This window comes from Musca autumnalis, unplaced genomic scaffold, assembly GCF_047663935.1.
Source record: "Musca autumnalis isolate F117 unplaced genomic scaffold, ASM4766393v1 scaffold_2, whole genome shotgun sequence".
NCBI lineage: Eukaryota > Metazoa > Arthropoda > Insecta > Diptera > Muscidae > Musca > Musca autumnalis.
Window position 1 is genome coordinate 213659417 of NW_027411755.1, and position 13439 is coordinate 213672855.

A 13439-nucleotide genomic window follows, 5' to 3' on the forward strand; every position below is an offset into this window, starting at 1 on the left:
ATCCATTGCCATAACTTTTCTTTGAATATATGCATGTGTTATTGCTTATTTTTTTTCTTTGCTTCCCTTTGGGAAGTTTGCATCTTATAATAATAAATTTGATTTTCACATAAATAAACTGTCTGGCTGCTAAACATCCGTGCCAACTTAAGAAAACATAAAGTGGATCTGCTTTTTTCGCGTCTGACATGGATGTTTACACACGCCTCAGAATGCATATATGTTTATCAATGGTGTTAGTGTGGATTCAGGCGAATCTTTTTATGCTTGCTTGCAGCTTATGTGCTCTCAAACGGAAACAAATAACTTAACTTCCGATAAACCATATTGTCGGCTTAGCCCAAATGGCAATTTAGGCAATGAATAGGGTAGCAATGTTGCGCAAAATGTTGATTGTATAAATTTAATAAAATTTATTCAAAGAAATTAATTTGATTAAATATTGTTTAGAGGCAATTTTCTTTTATATTTCTTTATAAGTAATATGTCTTTTCCTAATCCTTGTCCATTTTCACTTCAACAATAATCTTTTGTGAATCTCAATGTCACAAATGCAAGATGTTTGGCACTATGAATTTCTGCATAAAGGGGTATTTGAATGAATCCCAGAATAACTCATACACAAAAGAGCTAAATCTTACTCTACTATTAAATGGTGGTAATTTTTGTTTTCTCGTTTGGTTGGTAATTAAAAAATGAATAATTTTGGATTTTTAAATAATATTTCTTTATAGAATTCCAAGGTCATAATCGTGGGTTGTTTTAATATTTTTTGCATATTCGTCAAAAATATAATTTTTCATAATTGTGGATTAAAAAAAACATACTCGTAGATACAAAATCAAAATTGTGGATTAAAAAAAAACATTTTAATCGTCGATTAAAATAAAATCGTAATAGTGGTCTTCTTAAAAATATTGTTTCGTAATCGTGGATTTTTTTAAAAATATTTTTTCGTAGTCGTGGACTTCGTAAAAATACTTTTTTCGTAGTCGTGGATTTTTAAAACAAATATTAAAATATAAAATATTTCCACGATTATAAAAATATATATTTTAAAAAATCCTTGATTATGAAAAAAATATATTTTAAAAAATCCTCGATTATGAAAAAAATATATTTTAAAAAATCCACGATTATGAAAAAAATATATTTTAAAAAATCCACGATTATGAAAAAAATATATTTTAAAAAATCCACGATTATGAAAAAAATATATTTTAAAAAATCCACGATTATGAAAAAAATATATTTAAAAAATCCACGATTATGAAAAAAATATATTTTAAAAAATCCACGATTATGAAAAAATATATTTTAAAAAATCCACGATTATGAAAAAAATATATTTTAAAAAATCCACGATTATGAAAAAAATATATTTTAAAAAATCCACGATTATGAAAAAAATATATTTTAAAAAATCCACGATTATGAAAAAAATATATTTTAAAAAATCCACGATTATGAAAAAAATATATTTTAAAAAATCCACGATTATGAAAAAAATATATTTTAAAAAATCCACGATTATGAAAAAAATATATTTTAAAAAATCCACGATTATGAAAAAAATATATTTTAAAAAATCCACGATTATGAAAAAAATATATTTTAAAAAATCCACGATTATGAAAAAATATATTTTAAAAAATCCACGATTATGAAAAAATATATTTTAAAAAATCCACGATTATGAAAAAATATATTTTAAAAAATCCACGATTATGAAAAAATATATTTTAAAAAATCCACGATTATGAAAAAATATATTTTAAAAAATCCACGATTATGAAAAAATATATTTTAAAAAATCCACGATTATGAAAAAAATATATTTTAAAAAATCCACGATTATGAAAAAATATATTTTAAAAAATCCACGATTATGAAAAAAATATATTTTAAAAAATCCACGATTATGAAAAAAATATATTTTAAAAAATCCACGATTATGAAAAAAATATATTTTAAAAAATCCACGATTATGAAAAAAATATATTTTAAAAAATCCACGATTATGAAAAAAATATATTTTAAAAAATCCACGATTATGAAAAAAAAATATTTTAAAAAATCCACGATTATGAAAAAAATATATTTTAAAAAATCCACGATTATGAAAAAAATATATTTTAAAAAATCCACGATTATGAAAAAAATATATTTTAAAAAATCCACGATTATGAAAAAAATATATTTTAAAAAATCCACGATTATGAAAAAATATATTTTAAAAAATCCACGATTATGAAAAAATATATTTTAAAAAATCCACGATTATGAAAAAATATATTTTAAAAAATCCACGATTATGAAAAAATATATTTTAAAAAATCCACGATTATGAAAAAATATATTTTAAAAAATCCACGATTATGAAAAAATATATTTTAAAAAATCCACGATTATGAAAAAATATATTTTAAAAAATCCACTATTATGAAAAAATATATTTTAAAAAATCCAGGATTATGAAAAAATATATTTTAAAAAATCCACGATTATGAAAAAATATATTTTAAAAAATCCAGGATTATGAAAAAATATATTTTAAAAAATCCACGATTATGAAAAAATATATTTTAAAAAAACCACGATTATGAAAAAATATATTTTAAAAAATCCACGATTATGAAAAAATATATTTTAAAAAATCCACGATAATGAAAAAATATATTTTAAAAAATCCACGATTATGAGAAAATATATTTTAAAAAATCCACGATTATGAAAAAATATATTTTAAAAAATCCACGATTATGAAAAAAATTTAAAAAATCCACGATTATGAAAACAATTTTAAAAAATCCACGATTATGAAAAAATATATTTTAAAAAATCCACGATTATGAAAAAATATATTTTAAAAAATCCACGATTATGAAAAAATATATTTTAAAAAATCCACGATTATGAAAAAATATATTTTAAAAAATCCACGATTATGAAAAAATATATTTTAAAAAATCCACGATTATGAAAAAAATATATTTAAAAAATCCACGATTATGAAAAAAATATATTTTAAAAAATCCACGATTATGAAAAAAAATATTTTTAAAAATCCACGATTATGAAAAAATGTATTTTAAAAAATCCACGATTATGAAAAAATATATTTTAAAAAATCCACGATTATGAAAAAATATATTTTAAAAAATCCACGATTATAAAAATAAATTTATTTTAAAAAATCCACGATTATGAAAAAATATATTTTAAAAAAATTCACGATTATGAAAATAAATTTATTTTAAAAAATCCACGATTATGAAAAAATATATTTTAAAAAAATTCACGATTATGAAAAAATATATTTAAAAAATCCACGATTATGAAAACATATATTTTAAAAATACCATGGTTATGACAAAATATATTTTAAAAAATTCAAGATTATGATAAATATATTTTAAAAAATTCACGATTATGAAAAAAATATATTTAAAAAAATTATGAAAAATTATATTTAAAAAATCCACGATTTTGAAAATATATATATATATATAAAAAATCCACGATTTTGAAAAAATTATATTTAAAAAATTCCCGATTTTGAAAAAAATATATTTAAAAAAATCCACGATTATGACAAAATATATTTATAAAAATCCCCGATCATAAACAAATATATTTAAAAAAATCCACAACTATGAAAAATATATTTAAAAAATCCACGATTATAAAAAGAATTTATTTTAAAAAATCCATGTATATTAAAAAATATTTTTTAAAAAAAAACCCCTTCGAACTTTTGTATACTCGCAGTGTATTCTTTTTGTCGAATATTACTCCAATTTTCTTCCATTTCGTCTCCATATTGTGTAGGGTTTTATTACCATTTTCTTTGGGCTATAAAAATGCATTTGCTTTGTCATTTCTCCGTATTTTGCTACAACACTCAAATACATTTACATATATTTAAATATTGGTCCATACTCTTGTTCTCGTCCTCCTCCTTGTCATCATCATCATCATCCCAGCTGCATTCTAAAGCAATCCTTTAATCCGCCACTAACATTTGAGCACCACCGCCAACAAACAGTTGGAGGACAAACAGCACCCACTAGTGCTAGTACTAGCTAGCTAGTGAGCTATAACATTTTATCCTTAAAGTTATAAATCAAAATGTCGACAGCTTTGCTCGTTGCTCGTGACGTTGAATTGCAATGTGTAAGCGTTAACATATGAAATATGCAAAAGTTTAACCTTCTGATATCCCTATTACTTAGTTTCTCCTTTTCTTTAAACCCAACTCGATGAAATGCTGTTGGCATGGATTGAGAGACGATAAAAGATGGCGTTGGAGGGGTAGTGGAGAACGTCGTATTCTTTTGCAGCATAATATATTTGTCGCAATGGGGATAATGTGAATAATAAATGCTTGAATTATTTGTTATGGTCAAGGAGGAATAATAAAAAAAAGGAAATCTAAATAAGAGGTATAAAGAGTAAGTGAGCACAATTGGGAGGAAATGAAATGTTTCAATTGGAAAATTTAATGTTAAATATTAAGTTGGAGTTTAATAGAGAAATAAGGAGATGTTTGAATCTGGAGTTGTCCATCAACTAAGAATAGCATATTTTCTGTATTTAGGAGACCTTATAAAGTTTGTTTATGGGAACAAAATCTTTGGAGGATCAAATATTTCCGTGAAAGGAGTCACATTAAAACTTCTGTGTGGACAGAAAACGTTTTAAATATCTTCTATGGGATGAAGACCGTCTTACATTAGAAGAAGGCCTTTTGTGGGAGGATATGTTAGAAAACAAGACATGTGGGTTAAACTCCGATACCTGTAAATGATCTCATAATAAAGTAATGAGTCGTAACACCACCAGAATACAACAAACTTTGCTATCTCTGGTGTCCAAATTCCCGTCGCATTCCATATTTTACATTTTAGTAAGTAATGCCATCGTTTACTAAATAATCCCAATGTGAAGATGATCTTAGTCATCATAAAGTTTGTTTTTCACTGTTCCAACTTTATATTTGTTTTCTTTCACTTTCGGCAAAATCAACAATACCATCATCACGCTTTCAACTTTTGTCCAGTTGTACAAAAATATCCTCATAGCCCTTAGATTCAATGATATGCTGTTTCTGTCTTCACTATTATTAAAGAGTTTGCTGTTGTTGTTGATTTTTGGTACATCACAGAGGACTCTGCAATTTGCAGTTGTCTGGCGGCAATTGTTGTTGCAACTCGAACAACAAACCAAACACCAACAAATGCAATGCAACTAATTTTTAACAACTTTTTGTTCATCATCTGTTCTTCTTTTTCTTGTTTGTGGTGGTAGTTTTATCCCTTCAGTTTTAGATGATGTCACTAGTCCAACTATGGTGTAGTTGTTGCTGTTATTGCAATTTGACAGTTGCTGCTGAAGAAGTTTCTTTTTAGCAGTTTGCTTGAAATGTTGTGGTTTTTTGGTTTTGTAAATATTTGGTGACAATGTCATTATTGTCTCTTTTTCGGGGATTTAATCCGATATTAATGAGACTTTTTGAACTTTGGGGATTTGAGTTGAGTCGAGTGTAGTAACAAAAAAACATAAGCAAAACAAAAGAGTGCTTAAATAAATATTTGAAAAACAAACAAAAAGCAAAACCAAAGCTAAGGATGATTGCAGTTAACTGCAATGAAGCTTGAAGCATCATCATCAAAACTAAGAAGTTAAAATAATTGTTGTATTTTTTTTAATAAAATTATAAAGATAGCAATTGTTCATTGAAAATGTTGGAGAGATATTTAAGAGATGAGCTCGATACCACAACAAGCGAAGGGGTCCCGTTTGGAATCGAGCGTACATCTTTGGTGCAGAAAAACAAAACGTTAATTAATTGGAGGAGAAGAATGTATAGGAATGTATGCGCAAAGAGGTTAAGAACCACGACCAGGGTTTCGGAGTCGGAGTCTACGAGTCGGAGTAGAGCAATTTTGCTGGAGTCGGAGCCTGAGTCGAAAAAATAACTCGACTCCGACTCCGGGCAATTTTTTCTACAATATAAAAATATATCATTTAATTCGGGAAACATATTTTTTTAAAAATCATTATTTATTTTAAAAGATAGCTTAAAACATTATACAAATTTAGAGTACGAGTCATTACGATATTTACAGTTCTTTGAAGTCTAGTATTTTCATCTCTATTTTAATTACAAATTGCATGTCCAGAATATTTTTGATCCAGTTGATCCTTTATTTTTGTTGCAAGCAAAAGTAATGTTCTATGGAATTATCATTGGACATTTAACGTATTTTATATAAGCCCTACAAGTCTTCTGTCAGAATATCTACTGGTCTTCTCACAAAAATCTACTGATCTTCTCATCTTCTTATCTTGTCTTTGTGAGATGTCATCTTTGTATTCTATTAAAGGACCTGTTGGACTCATATGAAGGACATTGTAGTCGCTATGGAAAATCATACTGACATAAAATGGATGTCAACGTCTAGGGGTAGAAAATTGATGTTGGGAATGAAAGCGCCTATTGAATATATTAAAAACTCCAAAGGACCCATAGCAGAAGTTTCTGAGTTATGACCTAAAGATTTTTATTGACCCCCAATAATGCTTGAGTACGTAGCTTTATATCTTTGTTTGGCGATACTGTTTCATCATTTTGAGATGAAATGTTTTCAGATAAATGAAATGAATAATCCTTTGTAGATTATTTTGTGCTTTTAGCTCAGTTCCTTCCATGTCCTTCTTGTTTTTGAACTGAAAAATAAACACAAGATCAGATTTTCTTCATTAAAAAAATCTACAGAAATGTTCCCTCGAAAATTTTGGTAAGGACATCAAAATCGATAGATTTTAAGCGGTTAGGGACACTTACAAATTTTATAAAATCGAACATTTTTATTAGGTTATTTTAAAGAATAGGTAGAATAGAATATGTTCCAAAAATTTCAAGTCGATCGGACAAAAATTAGCTGAGATATGAGCGTTAAAAAGAGAAAATTCATTCTGATTTGTATGTATCAACGAAGTTTGAAACGCAGTTTTCTCAAAATTAACATCTTGGAATGTAGGGCCCACTATAGCTCGAAAATAGATGATCCGATCTTCATATGTTTATACATATTAAAAATTGGACCTTAAGCGAGAGACTTTTTAAAAAAAGCGTAAAAACTATTTATTTTTATACCCTCAGCATTTATGCTAACGAGGGTATATACACTTTCATACGGACAAAATGTGCCTCATCGAAATAATGGTTTTAGACCCCAAGTATGTTTGGACGAAATCCGTTTCAGACAATTTGGAGTTGATTTAGCCATGTAAGTCCGTCTGTCTGTCTGGCTGGCTGGCTGGCTGGCTGGTGCGCACGATAACTCACGAACGGAGCAACCGATTCGGTTCAAAATATGGCTTTCGTAATATTTTGCCCAAACTTAGTTTAAGTTCGAAGATGGGTTATATCGGTCCACCCCTTCCGGTACCTCCCCCACAATAGTTCGAAAATGTTCAGAAAATTTGTGCGCACGATAACTCATGAAGGGAGTAACCAATTTGGACCACACTTTGTACATCGTGAAAGTTCTACCAGACTTAGATGAAGTTTAAATATGGACTCAATCGGTCCACCCCTTCGGGTACATCCCACACAAAATTTCGGAAAAGTGCAGTTTAGGACCTGATCTCGAATCGCTTTGATTTTTGTTGTAACAACTTGTATTCGCTGTCCCCCATACGACGGTACAAGTTTCATCAGGGGCAAGTCCATACTTCCTGAGAAAATAGCCTGAAAGGTGCAAAAAACCCCTATGACACACATGTGTAGTGGTTAAAGCGCAAGATAAATCTCGAACGGATCTGCCAATTCGGTCCAAAATTTGGCCTTCGTAATATTTTGTCCAAACATAGTTTAAGTTCGAAGATAAACCATGTCGGTCCACTCCTTCAGGTACCTCCCTCACAAAAATGCAAAACTCTTCGGAAAAATATGCACACGATAATTCTTGAAGGGAGTGACTGATTTAATCCATACTCTGCACATCTTAATATATCTACCAGATATAGATCAGGTTCGAATATGGACTATATTTGTTCACTTCTTTGGGTACTTCCCACACAAAATTTCAGATAAGTTCACTTTAAGACCTGCTCTCGAATCACTTTGATTTTTGTTGAAGCGATTTGCATTCGCTACCTCCATTACGACGGTAACAGTTTTTTCAGGAGCAGGTCCATATTTCTTGGGAAAACATCCCGAAAGGTTTAAAAAGCCCTATGTCGCCATATGTGGCTCTCGAACTGTTCTACCGATTTGGTGCAACATTTGGTCTTCGTCATATTTTATCCAAACTTAGTTTCATGGGGCAATACCGGTCCCCAACTTCCGGTACTTCTCCCCAATATTTAAAAAATGTCACTAAAGTGTTAGGATGATATCACTTGTGTGGTGCAACCAATTTGGTCCAAACTTTGGATCTCCTAATATTTTGTCAAAATTTAGTTTAACTTCTAAAATGGCCCATATCGGCCCTCCCTAAGGGTACCTCCCCCTCAAAAGTTCAACATTTGTGTTAATTCCTAATCCACATTTTTGTCGGCAAGTTCAAATGTTGAAAAAGGGCCATAAAATTCTGAAGAGACGCTAAATACATTCTATCTGTCCGTAGATGAAAGTTTCAATTCACATTGGCTGAGGGTATACCTCTGTCGGTAAAGCCGACTGACACTTTTTTACTTGTTACACCCTACACCACTATGTGGGGAGGGTATTATAAGTTGGTTTTGGCCAAAAAGTGTGTAACGACCTTATATATACCAATGAGCTGAGTAGATCTGGCTATGTGTGTCCGTCCGTCCGTCTGTCCATCTAATCCTAGTAATCACGCTACAGGTCGCAATTTTGATCGGATCGTCACAAAATTTTGGATGTTGATGGGGGTCCCGGATGGTCGGATCATATTTAGGGGTCGGAATGGGCAAAAAACTTATGTGCATAAAAATACAACGTTTTTTCCAAAGCAAATATCTCAGCTTCTGTATGAGTTATACCGATTGCAATATACCTGACAATAAAAGTAGAAAATATCTCCTTTCTAATGATGTAAAGTAGGTTCTCGTAGGTGATCAAACAACGAAGACATCACAATAGTCGCAAATAAAACCCAAATTTTCATTTTTGCGATTTTGATTATAATGAAGAATATCACAGCTTTGGTTGGAGACTTTCCAAAAGCAAAGCCTGCCTATAAAAGTAGAAGATTCCATCCTTACAATGATGCAAACTAGGTCGGCGTAGGCGACCAAATAACGGAGATATCGCAGTAGTCGGTAATACATCCCATTTTTCAATTTTTTTTTTTTTGGAAATCACGCTACAGGTCGCAATTTTGATAGGATCGTTACGAAATTTTGAGGGTTAATAAGGGTCTCACAGATGAAGAAGCCGATTGTTTTTGGTGATGGTCGCATAATATTTAGGGCTCGTAATAAGCAAAAAACTTATATGGATAAAAAGACAACGTTTTTTCCAAAGCGAATATCTCAGCTTCTATAAGATGTATGTATACCTGACAATGAAAGTAGAAAATATCAGCTTTTTAATGATGTAATGTAGGTTCTCGTAGGTGATCAAACAACGAAGATATCACAATAACCGCAATTTAAAACCCAACATTTAATTTTTGCGATTTTAATAATAATGACGGATATCACAACTTTGAATCCGGACCATCTAACAGCAAATCCTTTTGAGATATAGAAGTTTAAATTGAGACAATGCACTGACTGTATAATTAATTAATTGGCATAGCCCCCATATAACTGTACCTCCCGATTATAGGAATTCAGTTGCCTTTTTAAGCGAACAAGCTGTAATTTGACATTTAAGCTTCTGAGTGTTCACAATACTACTCCACCAAAAATTGTCAATATAAATATGTCCATGTTTTGGTATTGGTCCATATAACGGTACTTTCGGTATTTTGAGAATTTTAGCAACATTTTTTGACCGAACTACCTGCAATTTGTCATTTGAGGTATCCAGGGTTCACAAAAAAATTATCAATATAAGTCTATGTTTTGGTATAGGCCCCCATATAACCGTACCTCCCGATTTTCGGTATTTTGAGCATTTAACTTCATTTCTTGACCGAAATACTCGTAATTTAACATTTGAGCTTCCCTGCAGTCACGAAACACCAAAAATTGTAAACATACGTCCATGTTTTGGTATAGCCCCTATATAACCGTACTTTCCGATGTACGGTATTTTGAGGATTTTATCTACTTCTTTCACCGAACTACCTGTTATTAGGCACTTTAGGTTTCCAGTTGTCGCAAAACATTTCCACCAAAAATTGTCAACATAAGTTCATGTTTGGGTATAGCCACAACGGGGACGAGGCTTCGACTTTTTATCGAAGAACAAAATGCTATAGGTATATTTTGAATAAATGTCAAGAAACATATTTAATTTTGCTTTTCAATTCACATACATATTTACAAACATATTCAGTTATATTAAAAAAAATAAAGTTTTTAAAACATTTAGATTTTATTCAGTTTGCTCACATGAGTCCAAACCATAATATCGGCAATACGTTTGTTTCGATATTCCAATATGTGCATTGTTTTGTATTTACCCTCCGGCACATAAGCTGGTAATTCCATATTAGAAATATGAAATCCAGTCAAAGTGTAATTAAAATTCTGGAAAGAGAAAGAGGTTTAGGAAAAAATTGAACATTTCCTACGCAAGAATCTTTATGAGTTTCTACCTTCCGCAAAGGACACTTTGGTATGACATTTAAATATTTTTTAATATTATCCACATAAGATGACACCAATTTGGTTTTTTTCGCCACATCCAGTAGTTGACAAATAGTAATCGTTAAGTCAATTAGTTTTATTGTTTGCATATTTTTGCGAAACGAATGCAATGTTGTCCGCACTGTAATGTCTGACATGGCAGATGCAAGTTCCAAGTGCCCAAATATTAGTCCCACGTTGTTGGTATCATTTTTTACATAACATTGGAAACTTCGTATGCGGGATGTATTGTATTGAGCATTGCATTGCTCCATTTGAATAAAATAATTGCGCTGTAATATGGATATGATTGAATTTCTTATTCGACAGAATTGGGCGAGATTTACAGAAATTTACCTCGGCCAAAATAATGTTGGTTGAAAAAATAATCACACAAATTATTGAAATAATGATTTTGAATTGATTCGCCAGCATTGCGAGTATTGAAATTTACAAACTGTCTTTATTGAAATTGTTATTATTTTAACAAATCATCATAGTCAAATGTTGGTTTTGTTTTTAATTTGTATATATTTTTCATATAGCAGTTTGTGTTAAATTAAGCATATCGTAGTATTATACCATCAACCTTTTAGCTAAAGAGGGTATATACCAAAGATGAACACGGTGAGAGAATGTGTCTGATACACGTATAAACTGTATCATATTTTGATGAGTTTTTAAGATTAGATAACATCTTTATCATAAGATGATTCGATTAAAAAAATCACGCACAAGCAATTTGAAAATTTTTTGACAAACTATTGAAGTCACTCTACAGATATATCGGCTTTTTGTAGAAAATTTACTTATGTTGAAACTGGGGTATGGGGTATTGTAACTCGCGAATTGTTGTAATATACCATAACTTTTGAACGCATTTAGGTAAAATAAACTGTTTTAGCACGATTCACCGATGGATTTCTTAAAATTATAATTTGAGCGGAAGCTGTGGACATATTAATGTAAAAAAATTGGAAAAATCGTTGAAGGAAACGATTTTTTTAAGTCAATTTTCAATTAGTGGGTTTACAATACAAAGGTTCACAACAATCTCAGCTTAAAGTCGAAATTTTTGTGCGTAAATTTTTACAAAAAACCTGATTTTTGATTCAAAATTTGCAACTGCCATTAAATTGTCGGTGAAACCCGCGTGAACTTAGTTCTTTTACGTTCTGAATCTAATAAGCCATGACGCGTCCAAATCCGTCCACTAGATCGGCGGATATGATACCCCTCAAATTTCGAAAATCTGCAAAGAATGTTTTTGAAAATTGCGCGCATTGAAACGCGTTTTGGAAGTGTCATTTTTACTGAAATAAATAGAGCTATATGCCTGTTTAAAATATGCGAAAAACATATATTTCAAAACTATCGCTAATCCGGAGATACAATTGATTTTTTCTAAAAATTAAGTGCGATGCTACATCCACGATTCTTGATCGATCGCAATGAAACGACATTAAATGATGTATTTTTTAAAGGTTATCATCGAAATCGGATGCGCATAAAATGTAAATGAACTTCGTGGAAATTATGACCATCTAACTGTATTTTGCGCCCTAATATGCAACAGACGCTACATCGTGGCCGCCAAATAGAATTTCACAAACTGTACACAACTAAAAGGGATTGATTCGCTGTGTTGGAAAATTGGATGCGCAATATTCAATATTCAATACAACATTATTTTAATGTTATGCCACAATTGGAATTCCTTGTGATTTAATATACTGTTCTAAAAATATACGCCAATAGGAAAACTATAAGCGAAAAATTTGTTGCAACGGAATATCTTCATTATTGCGTGAAATTTGGACGAAAATGACGAAGAACTCAAACATTTTTTCTTCAACCTTTCCTATAAAACCATAAAAAAATAAAATTAGAATAACACGATTTTTATTTTTTCGTCATATTTTCTTTGTATTTTTGCAAATAACATGAATACTAAAGATCCAAACTTCACGACTTAGGTTTCATTTTATTCCTCACAATGTCTGGATGCTGCTATAATTCTTTTAAATATATATTTTGTAAGTTTAAGCGCTATTGTTTCAAAAATATGTTTGTAAATACGTAAAATTATTTAACAAATTTAATTTTTCGCGAATCCATTGAAACTTTTCGATTTTTTTTGCATCATCGCAAAGGGTGCGAATTCAGTTAACGATAATAGGATATAACAGCTTACTATATTAAGCCGCGATTTTTTTAGAATTTTTTATAATTAGCATAATTAAAAGGGTCATATCTTTTGCGCGCAACGATCAAAGTAGGTTACGAAAACAGATTTGGAATGACGATTTTTTTCTTAATCTATGTACCAAAAATCATAGATGTAGCATCAAAAAATGTTTTTTTGATTTTTTTGAAATGGAAAAGCCAATTTTAGACATTTTTCGTGATATAACCTTTTGTTTCTCACTAAATTTGTCATCATATCATTACATATATACCCAGCAAAATTTGAGGGAAGGGGTTCCATGCGATGACGTGATTTCATGGCATCTTTTGCATTGGTTCAAACGAAGTCGTGAAAGATCCGATCTTTTCATTAGCATTTGAACAAATGCAAAGGAAGTCATGAAAGATCCGATCTTTTCTTCAGCATTTGAACCCATGCAAATTAATTCGTGAAATATCCTATCTTTTTACCA

The 13439-nt window shown here is 30.1% G+C and overlaps 1 protein-coding gene across 1 annotated transcript; it reads right to left on the reverse strand.

The window, feature by feature from the left end:
* Window positions 1–10518: 10518 nt before the first annotated feature.
* Window positions 10519–10937, reverse strand: LOC141392510 (uncharacterized). The gene is made up of 2 exons (XM_073965448.1): window positions 10749–10937; window positions 10519–10680 (listed from the first exon to the last, which is right to left on the reverse strand). The coding sequence occupies exons 1-2, from the start codon at window positions 10935–10937 to the stop codon at window positions 10519–10521; spliced, it is 351 nt and encodes a 116-aa protein (XP_073821549.1).
* Window positions 10938–13439: the final 2502 nt, after the last annotated feature.

Bases quoted from the DNA above. Each gene is read 5' to 3' on its own strand.
- LOC141392510 (XM_073965448.1), bottom strand. From the start codon at position 10,937: ATGTCAGACATTACAGTGCGGACAACATTGCATTCGTTTCGCAAAAAT. The intron at 10,681-10,748 runs GTAGAAACTCAT...TTCTCTTTCCAG, and splicing joins CAAAGTGTCCTTTGCGGAAG to AATTTTAATTACACTTTGAC.